The sequence below is a fragment of the Larus michahellis genome, chromosome 2 (genome assembly GCF_964199755.1).
Source record: "Larus michahellis chromosome 2, bLarMic1.1, whole genome shotgun sequence".
In the NCBI taxonomy this organism is placed as follows: Eukaryota; Metazoa; Chordata; class Aves; order Charadriiformes; family Laridae; genus Larus; species Larus michahellis.
In genome coordinates this window covers 115,475,792-115,495,137 of record NC_133897.1, presented here as the reverse complement: position 1 = coordinate 115,495,137, position 19,346 = coordinate 115,475,792, and the positions used below count along the sequence as shown (strand labels likewise).

Genomic DNA, 19,346 nt, shown 5'->3' with positions numbered 1-19,346 from the left:
CAGGATACAGCACAAATTAAAAACTTATGAGGCCTCAGAGAATCCTTGTCTTCTGGAAAACCCAAAATAGGGAAAAAGGTTCTGCCAGAGTTTATCATGAGGCACCAAAAGCCAACAACAAGAAAACCCATCCATTAGAACGCAGGCTCCATCAGTACTGCTGCTTACTCCTTACTGAACGTCAGGCAAGGAAGACATTATCACATTATCAACCCCCATCACTCACACAAACTCTTTTAACAAGTTGATCCATGTGTTGCAGGAACTGATTGAGAGAAATTAGGCTATGCTAATATTCAGGGTTTCATTAATTTAATTTCTTCTCAGACCTGAGTGGGTAACCAAGAGACTTAGAGTGAATCCCACATCCTTTCAAGAATTTATTCTACTTCCTCTTATTTTTTTCCCCTAATTTAGATTAAACTTTTTTAGAAAAGCTTCAGAAATGACACGTTAACCCCTGTATTTGACATTAGCACACATTTAAATCACAACTGCAGCATATTTTGTGGTAGTCATATTGAGAATAGTTACATAGCTATTTTTATATACGTGCCATTGTAGGTAGATTCCAAGATCCTTTAAAAATATCCCCCACAAAAAAATATAGACATGACCTAAGTAGAGATTGTAAGATTTTTGGTGTGTTGTTTGTTATTGAATAAATATTCAAGAATTTTCAACTCTTAACTCTAATACTATCACAGAATGCTTTTATTTTTCTGAAATGATAGAATTAAGATGGCTGTTTCCAAGTCACAGGGTTTTTTTGTTTTTTGTTTTTTTTTTTTAATTTTAGGGCAGAGATTTCCAATGTAACCACACAGAACCAAAAACTTTATGAACAGTGGTATTCAGCAATCTCTTAACAACATCCTGCTGTGTCTACATGAATTTCCATTTAGGTGTTGCTGCTTGCTTGCACTACAAAGAATAGCACAAGTATGGTAATTAAATTGCCATAATCAACCTGAATGAAACTATAGCAAGCCCAGTGCAGGACAGCCACGGACACCTGATTCTTCTTCATGAAAGGAGTTGTGATAAATGTACTTTCAAATGTTTGTGCATCCTGCTATTTACTACTCACCAGTGCTAAAAGGTGGTGAGTTTGTTTTAAATACGTATTGATACCATTTTGATTGTCTTTTGAAGACATGAATTATTGTGCTGAATAATGCATTAATTACTACAAACCTCTTGAGCACATTGCTTGCTTCATACAATTGTCTAGTGAATCTGAAAACTGCTTCCCTTCTTTTGACAAGAGAAACCAGAGACATGTAAGGTATTAAGACTTTCTTTAGGAGTTTCTTTATTTGTAATCAGACCTGCATCACATCTGTAATAATTTCTATAGTCTGTATTTTCTCCAGAAAATATAATCTGTCAGTGAAGATACCAAAAATACCCGCTTTCACCATGTAGTAAGCATATAACAAGCCAAGGGTAAAGTTCTCTTTTGTGCAGTTCTCTCACACGCGGTACGGATCTCAACTACGTATCCTGTATGCAAGTGGTGTGCAGAACACCCTTTGTCAATAGGAGACACTAAATGCATGCCTTAATTTAGGGATATATGCTATAGACAGGAGACGTGTTATTTGGCTTTCAGGGAAAACTACGCTTTTGATGCTACAGTATTTGTTTTTCCTCAATAGGAGACCAAAGAAGACTTCCTTAAGGCTCTGTTAGGCTTCCTACCATTTTTATCTTTCCAAGACATTAGACTTCAGACAGCACTGAAAAAGATGGGCATGGTTTAATGGTTGAGTAACAGTGTGTCTAAAAGGGCTAGGGCAGTAAAGGAATATTGGAGAAGAGCACAGTGGGAGGAGGAGTGGAACAGGCTCATGTGAAGCAGTGGCAAATGCCTGGATCCACTGGCTTTTGAAATTCCTCTTTTTCTAACACAGTGATTTTTAAAAAAATGGACATGTAAACACGTTTCCAAATTACAGGAAGATTATTAAAATAATTACCAGGAACATAGAAAAAAAAAGACATATCACAAATACGTCTTTTAAAGTAAAAAGTAAAAGTAAAAAAAGTAGAATAATCCCAAAGAAATGGGGATTTTGCTGTCCTATAGCTCTCCTTCCTACAGCACCATACGTGAGTCCATGGCAAACACCATTTTGCAACACAGAGTCTCTCCCACAGGCTTCCTCTGCCTCATCCACTAGACTTGCCTGTCCATCAGCCTCAGAATTGAACCTTTACTCATTATCAGTTTTCTTAGGCTCTCAGAAAGCAAAGATCCAAACAGTGCTTAGAAAAGAGCTACCTCTCAACCAAAGGTCAATTTATGAAAACACTAATGTTAAAAAAATGACTCTTACGACAAACACGCACATGTGTCAGGACTCAACTACTTCCAACTTTCAAAGTTTGCTGGGCTGGGAAAATTCACCCAGTGTCTATAGAAGTGAACAAACTGTGTACTTGCAGTCCAAGTCAGTTTTCATTATTAGAGGATTTAGAACAACTTTAATCGTGTCAAATTCTTCTTTGCATTTTTAAGTGAAAGAAAATTGAGCTAAATCGTTATCTGGTATGAGTCAGTGCTGTTAAATTAAAAAAAAAAAAAAAGAAAAGGAACCAAGCAGGGTTCACGGGCTTAATATTTACAGTATGTGGCTATTCATGACTAAGCCTCTGGCCATGAGAAAGAATGCTGAAATTGTTTAACACAAGCAGTAGGACACAGTAAGTAATAACCAATTACTTAAACCAAAAGGTTTTTTTGAGAATCATCTAACTGAGTCGAAAAGCAATTACAGAAGTTTGTCTCCTTTGCAGATCCTGTGCATCTGATTCTCTATATTTCTAGGTGTATTACTACAAGAATTCAGCTGAATCAGAGCTACAAGCCATTTCTAGAATTTAATATACTGTTATTAATTTCAGATGTATAACAGTGCAATCATTATTATTGTAAGGGAGCATAAAAGTGAAAGCTACATTTATTTAATTTGTATTTTCAGAAACATCATGGATTTCTTCAGCTATATAGAGCAGTTGAAGGATAAATTCTGTATTACCAGCTTAAAGCAGTGCTATTTAAGGTGAATCTATGTAACAACTGCAAATATCTAAAGTCACTTTATGCCCAGCAGGTGAGAAATATCTACCATGACAGCATTCAGACACAGTATATTTCCACCCTTCAAGATATTAATAATTTCAAACACTTTCTTTTTAAGACACTCCAGCCTTCACTTTCTGTAAATCGATCCCCAGCAAACTTGCAAAACTGAAGGAAAAGCTGGTGAACTCCATGTCAACACATCAGTTGCTCTTCTTTCAGTAACAAGAAAAGTAAAAGGAATAGTCGAGGCACAAGTGATTCTTATGCAGAAGTATAGAAGTATTTCAAACAAGTAGACTAAAACTTCAGTACTTCTTTTAACTTCCTTAAAAAAAGACATAGATCATAGGTCTATAATCCCAGTCATGGATCACAGTTACTGCAGTCTTACCGGATTACTTTTTTTTTTTCCCCAAGATGAAAAAAGAAATTGTTTCATGGAACTTAGCAAATCCACTTTATACTACCATTTCACATAGTCCGTGTTTAATCAAAGCAAAGTACAAATTCACGCTTCAAGGCAGCCTGAAAGTATTCTGCTACACTCAACAGGAAATTATTTCTTCAGTGAACCCAGTAACTCAAAGAAGAGTCTGTCCAGCTGAACTGACATAAACGTTGCACGCAGAACTTACATGAAAGTGCACTGACAACAAGCTTTTGAGAGTAAGTCCATACCATAACAGCTTGTGCTTGGAACTACTTTTATAGCTATGGTTATTGTTTCTGTTAAGAGGCACTGCATAAACATGGAGTTAGTAATCTAATGCACTTAATATTTCTCAGCTGAGGACTATCGCAGCTTTACCCTACTTCTAGGTGTGATTATACTTTGGTTTGCTTTTCAACAGTAACATTGCACTAGCAATACAGCTGATACTAAAGAGAAGGCTGAAAACGCTGCAGACTGGAGGACTGAAAAAACCAATCCGCTCCTTTACTTCTTTTCATGCTTCTTGGTTAATTTTCCTCTTTCTATCTGGAGGCTTGTACTGCTGTTTGTTCGCTTCTCCTTTTGCTGGCTCTCCTGGGAAACTTGCTGCACTGCTCGGAGGATAGCAGTCTGCACAATCTGCTTGCTGGCGTTCTGCAGCTTAACTTCGTCTTGCTCTGTCCCTGGCTTCTCACCTGTCGGAACAAAACAACAAAGAAAGGGAACTAAGCATTTGTGGCTACTCCTTGAACACCTGAAGGATGAAAAAGAGGAGGGGAAAAAAACCCCACTGAGGCATTTAGGAAAACGTAGACTCAGTTTCTAATTGAAATGCTTAGGCTAGGTGCTTGCTTATTTACATCACTACATTTGATTTTAAAGGTTTTTAAGATACTAATCTCAGTTTATTCTTAATTGACTGTTGTGCTCAAGTATTTCATTAAACAGGATTTGTATTTTACTGTCTGGTTTGAAGCCATGTATTAAGACTTATGTCCTGAGAGAAACAAACCAGAATGAATTAAAGGTGAACTGCTTTTATGAGAGGTCCACATCTAAAATTGTGAGAAAGTCCCAACGTTCTTTAAGAACATTCCTTTTTTGCAAGGAAATTTAAGATAGAGATTAAAAGTAGAATCACCTGTTTACCTTAGTGATATACTTGAGCGAAGGGACAAGGTCCTGCATCTGGGTGGAGGCAATTCCCAATATCAATGCAGACTGGGTGGTGAATGTACTGAAAACAGGTTTGTGGAGAGGGATTTGGGGATACTGGTGGATGAAAAATTGGACATAAGCTGGCAATGTGGGCTTACAGCCCAGAAAGCCAACCATATCCTGGGCTTTATCAAAAGAAGCATGAGCAGCCTGTCAAGGGAAGTGATTCTGCCCCTCTACTCCACTCTGGTGAGACTCCACCTGGAGTGCTGCATCCAGCTCTGGGGCCCCCAGCACAGTAAAGACAGAGACCGAGACCTCTCGGAGCATGTCCAGAAGAGGGCCCTAAGATGATCAGAGGGCTGGAGCACCTCTGCTATGAGGACAGGCTGAGAGAGTTGGGGTTGTTCAGCCTGGAGAAAAGGCTCGGGGGGGGCCTTATTGCGGCCTTTCAGTACTTAAAGAGGCTTATAAGAAAGATGGGGACAAACTTTTTAGCAGGGCCTATTGCGATAGGACAAAAGGTAATGGTTTTAAACTGAAAGAGGGCAGACTGAGACTAGGTATAAGGAATAATTTCTTTTACCATGAAGGTGGTGAAACACCAGAACAGGTTGCCCAGTGAGGTGACAGATGAGCCACCCTTGGAGACATTCAAGGTCAGGTTGGATGGGGCTTTGAGCAACCTCATCTAGCAAAAGATGTCCCTGTCCATGGCAGGGGGGTTGGACTAGATGATCTGCAAAGGTCCTTTCCAACCCAAACCATTCTATGGTTCTGTGATCCTACAATCTGTGAGTCCAAACCAACCAGCAAAATAGTCTTACTGTGTGAGAAAGAAATTATTCATTATGTCTAATGTTTCTTTGAAAGGACTTCAAAATATACTTATTTCTATCATGTCCATAATATACATGTTCTGGCTAAAAGTAAAATACAAAGATGGTTTAACTCTACTGAAATTGAAAAATCAAAAAAACCTCAAACCTGCAATTCTACTGAGATGACACTTTGTCTACAACTAAGAGGTTAAAATCACAAAAACTTAGAAAACGTATTTTATGCTAGAACAGCTGACTGAATGGAATCACTTGAATTCTTGGCACAGTCAGCTTCCCTGATTCAGTTTGTTCCACTCCTCAGCACTTGAAACAGTATTTTTTGGATAAAATTCAATGTTACTTAACAGTAAAGTACAGATATTTCTCTGTTAATAAAATATGAACTCACTTTGTATCACACAATGAATTAGTCTTCTTGCTGGGCTGAAAAAGATCAGCCAACTCAGGTAGTGTTCCGAAGATAATATGTTAACAAAAGTGTGGATGAACATGGAATTGTAAATACAAGTTAGTATGCTGGAATAGGCTATGAGGCTATATGAAATGTGAAAAATTTGACAACCCCTACAGCCATAACACCCCCCTCGAATTTATTGTTAAAAACATACTGTCGTTAAGCACATTGCTGTTGAAAATTACTCAGTTTTCGTTCCTTAGGGGCGCTTCATTATTTATTTGGTTCTTGACACTTAATCTACAAAATCTGAACTTGAAATGTTTTTACGTTAGGAGGGTCATCCAGAGCAACACCCAGTTGAAAAAAAGGACAGTTTTCCAGTTAATTTCTACTGGAGTTTTCCGTTGTTTATCATGGAGCAAAGCCTGCCTGAAAGCACCACTCAGCTAAAACCTAGATTACCTCTGTCCAGCTCTAACTCGTTAGGTGATTCTTTTATTTGCTGGGAAAACAAACCAAAAACAGAGAGCCCCAAACCTCTGGAGTACTTCTGCCCTGCCTGTGATGACTTAGGTATAGATATGAACCGAAAGGAAATAAGGCAGTTCAAACTAACTCGTAACAATTTTACATCTATATAACACGGTTAGGGTAGCAGTAACCCAGGTAACAACAGCTAATCGGCTTTGGACATGGAGAGAGTCAAGACTTTGGCCTGGGGTGATGTCACCAACGAGACCATTGGCAATTTATGCTGACCATCTACATTAGAAAGCAATAGTGAAAATACTAGCCTTTTTTGAGGGAGATATCTGACACTGCATAGACATCTTACCCTGCATTGGGACCATTACTTGTAGGAGCTGGATCCAGCCAGACAGGATCCAGACACATCAAGTAGTCAGACACAAATGTCCAGTTCACCTGGGTGTGTGCTGGCCCATCTGGACAAGATCCTGGGCTAGGTGACCCTGCTTGAGCAGTGATTTGTACAAGATGATCTCCAGAGGTCCCTTCCAACCCCAAGCCTTCTGTGATCCTATGATTCTAGTTGGTGAGGATGCCATAAACCCAGCTTTTCCAGTTCCTGAAGGAGTAAAGAGCAGTCTCTGGAAGAGTATCCTGACTACCTCCTCTTCTTTCAATTATTGATTTCAAGGAAATCAGTTAGCACAAAGCTGTTTTCTGAGAAGCTCATTTATTTATTGATATGCTGGACCTACTCTGAGCAAGAAGAGAGGGACTGACAAGGAAAGCAGAAATGACTCATGCAAGGATCCCAAAGGTGCTAGGCTGGAACGTATCTATCAAACTGCTCCACCCTGCTGAAACACAGACTGCTGTGGACATAAACAAAGGCAGAAATTTGAGTGCCTATAGAATTAATCAGGCATTTTAAGAACTGCATATTTTCAATTAGGTAAAACAGAGACGTCGCCCCTGTTGTCTAAGTGTTTAGCTAATCAAAATAAGAGTTACTAGGGTGATAAGATACAATTAATCTTTATCTATGATATTTTTTTTAAGATTTGAAGAATAACTAGCTTAATTAAAATTCCATGACAAAAGGTCACTTGAAGGAATTGCTGGGAAAAACTTGCAGGATAGCGGAAACAGCATTCTGCCTACTAGTTCTTCTTGTCTAATGACTACTTTTTTTTTTCTCTTGATGTCAGAAAATCTTTTCTACTTATTCTCTAACTTTAATGCTCACCTGATTTATACAGGAACCCAGCACCTTAATTCTGTAAATAGAGAACTGAAAAATCCAGGTTAAGTGATGTTAAACGCAAGGTAGCAATTTTATCGTTAAGACGTGACAAAGTCAACTCTTTAGCATGTTTTTATTACCTTATCTTTCACTTGGTAAGTTTTGTGCCAACTAACATAGCAGATTAAAAGCAATTTGCAAACACCAACCTGGTTCTTCAATCTAAAGTATAGTTTGAGAGATTAAAAAAGCTCAAAATCTTGGACTGACTGCAGGAATCAGTCACATATTCCACTTTCATCTAAAGCTAGTGCCATATATCAGTACCTCGAAATTCTCTTGGCTTGCTTGAAGATGTTCCCTGTGAAGGAAAATATGCTAGCAGTTTGGAAAAAGGCTAAAAGCATTTGAAGTTAATTCATTACAATTACTAGAACTAATACTAGTTTAAGTCCAAGAGCACCTTGTGTGGGAGACAGTCTCTGTGATGTTTCTGGACTATGGAATATGCCTAGAAAAGTATGCATGGAAAATAATAGCTACAGAGAAAGAGCATTTAGCACAGATCAAATCTTGAAGAACTTCACTCTGGTTGCATATGGACCTTTTCTCATTTACACACTTCACTTCCAGCCTGCAATCAGTCTCCTGCACTTCCTGTTGATATTCCCTGTGCCTTTTCCCTTTCAGCTTGCTACAAGTTAAATTTAATATTCTTATAAATAACACTTATTCTTATAAATAAACACTGCTACTAAGTAACACTCAACCACAGTTCATTTGTTTGAATCAGCAGTTAAGTTCTCCACCATATCTTTTCATAGGATTGCTGGGAATACTATTATGAAGCTAAACTACCACAGGCATGACCTTGCTCTTGCAAAGATGCAAGACCGTTCCAGATCCACTAATGCTGGCAGTGAACTGTGGGGGAAGGAGACACCTTTCAGTATATGCAGAATCAGTGATTTAGAAGGTAACAGAAGCAACATTTCTCACGTGGAAAGAGAGCAGGGGCTAAATGGTGAATGAGTTGTGATAGGAAGGAAATTTGGACTCTTGAAGAACATGGACTAGAAATAATTTATCCCATACTTTTTGAGAAGACATTAGTTATGCATGAGTGCGCATGACCATGAACGTACATCCACTCTCAGGGAACTTCTACTGTCCTTCAATTATCCCTTTTGCTTCTTCACCTGTATGAGGTTATTGCTTTTCCCAGGAGAAAAGGAATGCCTTTAATTTTAATTCACCTTTCCTCAAAGCATGTGACATTTATGCAGCTCATCATGTCTTCCTGCAGGTTGGGTCTCATTCTGTCTTGAGGCACAATACAAACATTGCATTTTAAAAGAACAGTTTTGCTTATATGACAGGTTCCATGAATCCCAAGGGCCATGCAACAGAGGACAAAAGTTTATGTTGTTCTTCACAGGAATAACAAATGCAGTTTAATTCCAGCAAATGAATACCATTAAAGCTGTTCTGGAAAAAAGAAATTTTTGTTTGTGTAAAAAACTTTGAGCTTAACCATATTCAAAGCTAACAATAAAAATCACATTCCTCTAAGCAAACTTCTGAGCAATTTAGAACTCACAATTAACCAAAATATTCCCCTCTTAGCTACAATTTTAAATTATGCAAAATTTCTGAAGCTGAAAGAGCCATGAAGCAAATATTCTTTCTTCATTTTTACATGGGATTATGCAGGTATATCCTTTAACCAGAAAATTTACTGTTTTTTTATCAATATATTGCTTTGGATTCCAATAGTTAACCACTATACTATTTTCTGAAGCATTGCAACATTAGAATTTTTTTTTCCATTATTAATAAAAATTAATAATAAACCTATGAAAATACTGCTTTCTGGTAAATCTATTTAAATTCTATTGAAAATTACTACTGTGATTTTTATAATCCAACTGTCAGTACTAATGACATTTTAAATGGAATTGAAGCATAAGTAAGCAAGACTGTGTTGATGAGACTTCATCACAAGGTCCAGTATGGATGCATGGGAGCTGTACTTATGGAAAAAAGTTGCAGATTATTACCTAAATTGTGTTTACAAACTGTAGATATTTTGAAAAATTAAAGAACCTGGCAAGTTTGTAATGACATAACGTATGTGTATATGTTGTAGTAACTAACAGTAATATTCTTTGCATCAATATTGTAATTCTTCTACTACAAGAAATGAAGTTCAGTTCTTTAACCTCCCATTGGCACTAGGCAGTGACCTATCTCTCCATCTTGCCGGCCACAGCATGGAAGTTTCAGGTGAGCCGCTTCTGGCGAATATTTTGTAACCTGTGAATTGAAATGTTTAAAAAAAATCTTCTTTGATTTGCCTTATAGGTTGATGCTAGGATTTCATCACTAGAAGCCTGATTTGAAGAACACATAAAAAATGAGGCTGCACAGCATCCATAATCAGGAAGTGTTAATGAGTCATGTTAATTACATACAGAATGAATGAACACGGCAGTCAGCCAGGGTTGAAGGCTTTCCAACACATGTGCACAAACCCAACTTTATGCATAAGTATCATCAAACTATTTACAAGATTAGAAACCCGATTTGTCTCAATGTCAGTAACGATGCCAGTTCAGAGACCTCATGAAGAGGTCCTGCAATGAAGTTGTAAATTTAATCTTAAAACAATTAAATAAGAAATGTATTCTTAACTGTATTAGAATTAGTTCTATCCAGTACTGCTTCTCATGCTCTAAAATGGAGCTATCCTGACTGATAGCTGTCATGTATCCGAGGGCAATCCTCAGTTGCCTTAATTCCTTGAGGAAGAAGGGAGGACATTGAACTGTATCAGAAATACTAAAAGTACTTTCATATAAGATTGTTGTGTTTTTCCAATTCCCTAACCTGTGGTGTGCTGGGAATTTTAACACTCACTTCCACTAGAAAAGTCACGGCTCAGTTCAGTTATATTTTCTGGCCAAACCTCACTCCTTAACTCCTGCTGTACAACCAGCAAGGAAGAGGAACTGTATTAGGAAGGGGGCCAACGCAGACTACTTTGCTCTTCAAAACAAATTATAAGAATGAAGCAGGAACACCCCTGCTCCAAACACAAATCCAGGAGGAATGGAAGGGCAAAACAGAAGAGCAGAAATGCAGATAAACTGTCTCAAAGGACATAATAATATCTCCATAGTAATACTTAATTGTATCTTTTTGATCCAGACATTAGCTATATCTGAACTGAGTTTTCGTAATTTTTTTTTCTACTGAGTTCTGCTCATTCTTAAGAAAAAAGCATATCAGGAAGTCTCTTTGGTTTGTTTGCTGTATAAAAGCCATCTTTTTGAAGACTCCAGTGAGTTATTTCATACTATTTAAAATACACAAGCCAAAATGAAGCTTCCAAAGTTTTTTAGATTAAGAGGTTGTTGGGATCTACAGATACATTGTCTATTCTTAAGCATTTTCTCAACACATTTTAGTAAGATTTCTTGCCTATTTTAATAAGACTAACTAAAAACAGATTATACACTTCAATCTATATGTTTTCTAGATATTTTCACATATAGCAATAAATTCGCTCCCTAAGGACTACGTCTTTTCAGCTTTGAAGACTGGATGAAGTTCAAAGTAGTAGTCACTGCAAATTCTGCCACACCCAAACCCATAAGTGTGATACTCAGATTTTGGTCCTAGAAGGAAAATATCTGGATCTAATACTGCAAACTAACCTTAACTTAGGAAGATTTTTAACTCCTAGGCTCGGGTTCAGTGTATTAAAAATCAGATACATCCTAAAGAGCATCTGGGACTAGGTGCTCCAAAGTTAATGCAAAACTTAAATTCTCTTCATCTGTAAAATGTTCCTATTTCTTTTAGGGAACATGCTTCAAATACTGAAACAAGAAATCTCTCTGCATCACCTGCTGTGCTTCTCCCATGGAGGGAGAGGTCCAATGGCACAGATAGAGGTAACCCATATGTCATCTAACTCCCCCTGCCTTCTATTTCTACTGTTCAGGTGCTCAGAGATTCCTAGCCAAAAAGGAAACATTAAGCACAAAAAGCAAGATAACATTTAGGCTTCTGAATCTGTACCAAGAAGCTTATTGGTGAACTTGCACAAATTCCCATTGAAGTACCTAACTTTGCCAGGTGTTAGAAGATTTTTGCTATCTACCACTGCATAGCATAAGTGAAAGGAAAAAGTTTTCAATGAAGGCATATTCCACTACTTAAGTTTTATTTTGGTAGCTGTTGTGTTTATATTTCTGCAACTCTTGTGGGTTTTGGTCTTGAAGGACTCTGCACGGGCTAATTAAAAATCTGAACCTGACTGTTTGGCTTTTTTTAAGTGAAGAAAATAGGGAAGAGGTTATGCAACCTGTCAAAAGCCAGCAAGTCAGTGAAAACATCCTGCTACATTTTAGATGTGTTTCATTTTTATCCGATTATTCAGAGTCCAATTTCAGATGTTGTCTAGTTAAACCTCAGCTGAAGCAGAGCCCTTCCTTATCTCTAGAAAAAAAACCCCAAAACCCTAAATTTGCACATGAACAAAACAGTCTAGAAAAACTTTCCTGCTTATTTTAAAATGTGAGCAGAGTTTGAAAGCTGTACATAAGGCTACTACTAATCGAGGCTGAGATTTTTTTGTATATATATATATATATATATGTATGTATGTATGTATGTATATACACAAACTCACAACAGAAAGTGAATCAAAGATTATATAAATTTAAAGTGTACCCTGAAAGAATAAAAACCATGTTTTTTTCATAGCTGTAATCTTGATGGCATCCCTATTTGCAACAGGATGCCATGACATGCTGTTTTCCCCTCTTGGAGCTAATTCTTTAACTTCACAGAGAAATATTTTCAGCTCTATTAAGAAAACTTACTTTAAGACAAAATGTAATGAAAATCTGCAAGTACCTAACAGAAGCAGTAATGGATATGCACACCGTCCATACTGACAAATGGTGAGCAGATTCACTGATCAAAGTAAGAAAATACAGTGTCATTATATCAAATACGCATACCACAAAGCGAAGCAAATGTAAGTAACCCACAGGAGATTATATTTGCCTTACCATTAGAGAAATATTTGAGCAGAATATGGCTCTTCAGGCTGAAAATTTCAGACTCTCTTGACGAAGAAAAACAGCATCTTCTGATAACATGACTACAGTCATTTGCAGGGTCAGAAGACAGCAGCACAGGGCTCACCTGCCTTGACTTCCCCGGCAAAGCATTCTAAGAGAACCTGAAGCATTTTATGGCTATTCAGGTCAGCTTTTCATTTCTGCTAACATCAATAAAGATTCTGCTCCAATTGCAATCCCTTAAATAAAATAAATCTTGTGTAGGAGCTTGCAAATCTTTATGGAAAGAACACACTACAAACGGGTAACCAGTACTCAGATAACTTAAGAAAGCTTATAAAGAAATTATTAGTACATTGCTTGCAAAGAATTTTTGCTTAACTTAGTATTTGTAAACTTAATACAACAGATTATGTCCTCAATAAAATCCTTAATAGACAAGATTGTAGGTACAGGAATAAATCTACCCCTCGCTGCATTTTACAGTAAGTGCATTTAATTTCCATTATCATGATAAAGCTTACAAAGTTGGAATTATATTATTTATGTCTATAACAAGTACAACAGAGCAATTCATCTAGAAGAATAATGATTTGGAGGGACAAATTTTAGAGGTCAGTGTAACTCATTCCTTTTGTACATTCACCATTTGACTTTCCTGCTCAATACATGAGGTCCATACACCGTCCCAGTAAGGATGTTAACAATGACTGTATCACTTATTACCACCATCCCCCGACTATGAACAGCTCCTTCACTACAGGCCACTATACAGCCACCGAGAAGACAGAATTCTTTTCACTGCTAACCTGAATGGGATTCAACAGTGATATGGAAGTGAAAAGCGCCAGCCTTGTTTCTTTAAGCCTTCAGTTCTGTTAAAAATAATTTGAAAAAGTAAATTCCGTGTCAGTTTTTAACACTGTGTTGATTCATAGTTTAAAGAAATATTGTACCTATGACTGTTGACTACTTTTTAAGCTTGCTAATTTCATCACATTTCTGAATATCCGTGAACTAACTTTCTTTCACCTCACTAATGAGATCTGCTAGTGGAGTTTCACAGCAGGGGAAAGATCAATGCATCATTAGGGAGAGGTCAGCACAAGAAACAGTTTTTCCTCAGTAAAAAAGAACAAGAAATTTCCTCCTATATGATTTCTTCCTACCAGATGACAAACACTTTGATGTATTTTTGAGATCTCTCAGCTGCAAATACACTCAGTTAGATACTTTTGGGGGGCAACTGGCCTGCATATCATACTCATCACAAATTCTGGACAAGAAAACCATTACATCAGATTTCATGTGTTCTGCCGAACAGTCTTGCCTGTAGCCTCTGAACTATGTCCATGACATGGTCTTTGTCAACACTAAGCTCATGAGAAAGAATTCTACATGTATATACTATTACATCTTATATAGGGGAAGGGGGAGGCTGGGGAAGGGGGTTGGTTGGTACTGCAGAACTTAGAGCATTAGCAGAATGTAGCACAGCAGTTAACCAGTTAACACAGACAAGGATTGTGCCCTGCCTTACTACAATTGTTACCATGGGTGAAAAGCACTTCAGAACGGAGAATCACAGAGTACAACATTCAGTGCAAACACTGGCGATATCTCACAACAGGTTATCTTCAAAAAAGTAAAGTTATTGGTAGCAATTTTGCCATTCATTAAAGTCCCTCCACAGTGTCTTGATCTGTGCATTGCAGACAAGGTTCTCCACAGTACCTGTAACTCTATAATCAAAAAAGAAAAAGGCTATCAAGAAATTTCATGTCTTCACACCCAGCAGCACAACAGGTTTGTTGCTTTCCCAGCTTTTCCGCTAGATAAGATTGGGACTATTCAGACAAGTAAGCACATCTGTTTCAGCGTGCAGCTGCTATGTCATCAATTGCAGCTTAATGAGATTCCTAAAATGTTTGGTACAGGATGTGCTTCTGATCTTCAGTGTCATTATGCAAGTCTGCTATACTGTTCCTAGCTTAAAAATGTTAAGAACAGCTGTGCTGCTGAAAAGCTAGTTGAAAAGCTATTGGCGTTGCTATTGTAAGAAAAAGGTGCTGAGCAGTGAATATTCTGACCTCTCTAATGTTTATCTTTAAACTTAAAGTGTGCTCACACATCTTTTTTTTAAATAAAAATATTGATGCAAAAAGTGAGTTCTACCTCCTCCTCCTCCTTTTGGGATTGCAGGCTCATAAGTAAGTCCTGTGTGTTCCTAGTTACAGAGAAAATGTCAGGTAAGAATGAATTCTTCAAATTACACTGAAAAATAACAAGATTCACCTGAAAGATGAAATCACACAATTCAAAGTAGATACAAGCTTAAAGGGTGGGAGCATTCGGACACTGGAAAAAGCTGACAATGTAAATGTTACAATCTTTCTTGATATATTCAAGATCAAAACTGATTCCTTTCTAAAAGACATTATTTAGCCAAAAATACAAATTCCTATTCAAGCCAACATAGCTCTGTACAGTACCAACTGGGTGAAAGAGTGATGGCCTGCAATTAGGCTCTGTAATTTGGTAATTTGTTACAGTCTCACATTATAAAGTAAAATTCTCAAAATATACTAAAATAGTCACTGAAATTGTAATCTAGCAAGAGTTGCTTAGAAAAGCCATTAGGTAGCTCAAACATCCTTACATGTTTATAACTTTATTCCCAAGCTAGTTTTAAAAATGCAGGCCATTTTTGTGCTATATTAATACACACACATAAGGGCAAAGGTCTAAGACATAAGCATTTGAGTGACTTGTGCAAAATAGCATCAGAAAAAAGATCCTTGGAGCATGAAAAACATGTTTGTATCAGGCTAAATTGGCAGTAAACAGTATTATTTTAAATTTTATTTTAGCTTTTCACTTTAAAAAGTTTTAGGGCTGAAAATAAGCATAGGATATGCCCATAGTCATTTTGGGGGAAAGTAACTGAAAGCAATTTGCAAAGAGGTTGTATGATATAGATTAGCAATATTTAAAATTATTGTTAAATCTTATGGGTTTATTTAAAAACAAAAATAAGATTATTAATGATCAGTTAGCTTGATATTGGAAATGATCACTCCTTTGTAACTAATGACATGGTAACAGGAGGCTTACTGCTTTCTATATTTTTTGCTGATGCTTTAGAACAAAATGTTTTAATAATGATTCTTTCCTTACCTTAAAATTACAGATATTTAATCTGTGGAATTATTTATATTTATCAATCTTTTATAAGCTAGTTCAGCATTGGTATTTTTTTTAAGTTCTGTAATACACTTTCTTCTGAAGTCTTTTAAGAAAATCTGCTAATTCAAAAATGATGACTTCTCTTTGCTTTTTGACCTAACCCAAAACTTTGAAGTTTCATGCTTCTCTACCACAGTCCCATGCATACATCCATCATTACATCTGACAATCAGTGACACTTTTTTGTCTATTTGTCAGGCTACCTAAAGCGGTTCAGTCCAAGAAAAGTAAAGAAGCTAAACTTTGCAATGTGTACTTCGTCCGCATTTCCATTACATGGATCATCCCTTGTTGTAAAGGCAGCACATCATCTGGGAATCCTCCAGGTGTAATGAACTCACAGACATCTCATAAAGTGCATTTCCTATACACCAACCTATCATCAGTCAAACAGCACAACAAAGTGCAACGAAGCCCCATTCAGATTAAACTAAGGAAAAATGTACTTTTCTCAGTTACTTTTTCTGGAACAGATTAAAGTTAATTAACACTGGGTATGAAGAAAGGTCACATATGAATAGTAGCTTTTTGCATACCTGTAAATAGCAACATACTGTCTACAATGAGCCAGAAAGTCCAATTTTGAACATGAAACAGTGGCCTTCTTGTAAAAATTTTGACCTATCTATCTCAGTAATATTCAGGCCTGTTTTGGAGGGAGGGGGGTGGTGGGTGGTTTTTTCTTGGTTTGTTTGTTTTGTGGGGTTTTGGTGGGAGGTGTTGGGTTGTTGGGTTTGTTTTTGGTTTTTTTACATATTAGCTGGTTGTAAGATTTAGGGAAAAGAGCTGAAGCTTAACAGGAAAGTATCTATTCAGTCAATAGTCAGTTGGCTTCACCTTTTAAAAAGTATATTTAAACTGGGTAAGCTTCTTCTACTTGACAGTTTATAAACATAGCACGCTAATTCAGTACTCTGCAACAATGTAGCCGCTAGCTGAAGGAAGTGAGCATCATCTTATTCATATGCAAAATCTTATCTTTGTCTTCAGGTAACAAGTTCTGTTATTTTTTCTGGAAAAGAGTTTCCTTTTGGTTGTTGTTGTTTTCTTCTCTTTTTTTCCACACCCCTTCTGGAAGGATGTTACCATTCCAAGCCTAACCATTTATAGTTAGACATATCTTTTTCTTCCTCCTGCCTCCCCCCGCAACAAATAAAGAAACAGAAAATAAGGTCATTTATCACAGTGAGATAAAATCAGAAAGTTGACTCAAGAAATGAAACTCAATTTCTTAGTAAACTTAGAGAATTCCTATATCATATAGCCTTAAGTACTATGAAGATGCTAAAGATGTACAAAATCCTGATTATTTTTTTTAAATATCTGGAGAAGAGATAACGCCAGGGCAGGGCTGATTTACAGTGAAGAAAAGTGATAAAAAAATGCAGTCTACTCAGACTTGCTCTGTCTGAATACAAGAGACTGTCAAGCCCCTCTGACTGCTTTATCATCTCTTCTGCAAATTCCTACTTAGTTACCCTACATATATTATGACAACATTTGCAAGGAAACCACAGGCTTTTCTTTGTGTAAAAGCAGACTGAAGAAGAATGACTATACAAGACAGATTTTTTTTTTCTTTATGGATTAGAGTTGTGAAATGAACAATTCATGTAGTTATTAATGAGATTTGGGGTTTGTTCATTGTCAGCCTTTGGGGAAAATAAGCATGTTTCCATTATTTTAATCTCTTTCTGCAGTATTCCATCCCGTGGTGCATTTCAAAAATGAGTTCAGTTAATGGTGACAGACTGCCAGATAAAAGGAGTTCAGAAAAGAGACACTAATACTGAAAGGTGTAATACGAAAAACAGTGGCTGGTTCTACTAAGATAAATAACTTCATTCCAATTTCAGAACAGGCTGTATGGGAAAATATCAAATTAGACAACTGTGCCATTAAAGAGACAAAATGAACTTCTGGTTGTTGAAAAAGGACATTAATTTCTCAAAAAAATTAGACTTTGTTGAGTTAGCAAAGTCAACACCAAGATCATTTTTTTAAATGAAGGTATAAAGCTTTTGGATTCTTATCCCTTCAACACTGGATATAGAATTTCAAAGCAAGACAAAATTTTTATTAGCTTTGCAAAACAAAGGTATTAATAGTTACTCATTGTCAAGTTGCAGACTTTACTTTCTCTTTTCTATTGAGCTACTATTTTTACTGGCAATTATACATCTTTGAAGAAGTTAATTGCAAGTCATTTCACTACAGAAGGCATTATGCATGGCTTACATTCATATCCTGGAGCTCCCAGGCCTCTCATCCCTTTCTGAACAACAAACTGCTTATTTCCCAGTGTACCAAGTCCAATTCAGATCCTCTGTATCTTCCCTTCTTCTATGGTGTAGCACATATACACTACACAGCAGATATTCTGCACCCTTATAAAGCAAGGTCTCACATTAGACATGAGCTCCTGCTGAAGTCTTCAATTTTGTTTCAGTAAAAAACAGCCTGAACAAACTTTCTGTTCTCTTCCATTTAAATACTTGGGGAGGAGGGGATGGAATTTGTAAAATATCTCCGTGAGTTTCAGAGATTGTCTCATTGGCAGCCGCCAGTGTGGGTGCCAGGGGAGACACATTCTCCAGTAACTACAAGGCCACGTCCCATTCCTGACCCTTTTGTACAGTCTGACAAACACAGTCCCCTGCACTCTTCTATAGGAGGCTCCTGTCCCTGATGGGAATGACCGGGGTGACCCTCATGACCTCTGGCTCCACAGCTAAACACCTCCTAAGCTAAGCCACCTTCTTTGAAACCTCATGTCTCTGCTCGGCGGCAGCTCTGGTTCAGCTGTTACCCCCTCCCCCGCAGCCCCCGGAGCAGCTCTCCGGCACGGCCGGGGCCTTCCCGCTGAGCTCCCCCGGCTGGGCACGGGAAGCGGCTGCCCTTACCTGGAGCGAACACCATGGTGCCGCCCGAGCGCGGCGCAGATCAGCACCTCGGACAGCTCCGCGGTTCCCGCTCGGCTCCACACCTCGGACAGCAACCCAGTCCCCGCAAGGCTCAGCACCTCGGACAGCTTCCCGGTCACCGCACGGCTCAGCACCTCGGACAGCGCCCGGCCCCGCACGGCGGCGGAGGCGGCTGCGGGCCGCGGTCCCTCCCTCCACAATGCGGCGGGGCGGGGAGGGGGCCGGGGCGCCTCCACCGCCCGCACGGACACATATGCACACCCCCCCCACAGACACACACACACACACGCTTCTCAGGGAATCATCACTGCCACAACTCGTTGCCCTCCCCGCAGCGGGAGCAAGGGGGAAGGGCAAAGAGGAGAAAGGTAATAGCGATCTGCCCAGCAGGGAGACCGGCTAATTGCTCCCAATTACCTCTCGGCGACAGCCCCGCTGCCTGACATTT

General features: G+C 38.1%; 1 protein-coding gene across 2 annotated transcripts; it reads right to left on the bottom strand.

Moving 5' to 3' along the window:
- Nucleotides 1–1,290: 1,290 nt before the first annotated feature.
- Nucleotides 1,291–19,108, bottom strand: AKAIN1 (A-kinase anchor inhibitor 1). Of its 2 annotated transcripts, none has more exons than XM_074576695.1 (2): nt 18,878–19,108; nt 1,291–4,219 (listed from the first exon to the last, which is right to left on the bottom strand). In XM_074576695.1, exons 1-2 carry the CDS (start codon nt 18,891–18,893, stop codon nt 4,029–4,031), a joined length of 207 nt encoding a protein of 68 aa, XP_074432796.1. In that variant the 5' UTR covers nt 18,894–19,108; the 3' UTR covers nt 1,291–4,028. The 2 variants fall into 2 exon arrangements, with proteins under 2 accessions (XP_074432796.1, XP_074432795.1); XM_074576694.1 differs by lacking the exon at nt 18,878–19,108 and adding an exon at nt 5,913–6,015.
- Nucleotides 19,109–19,346: the final 238 nt, after the last annotated feature.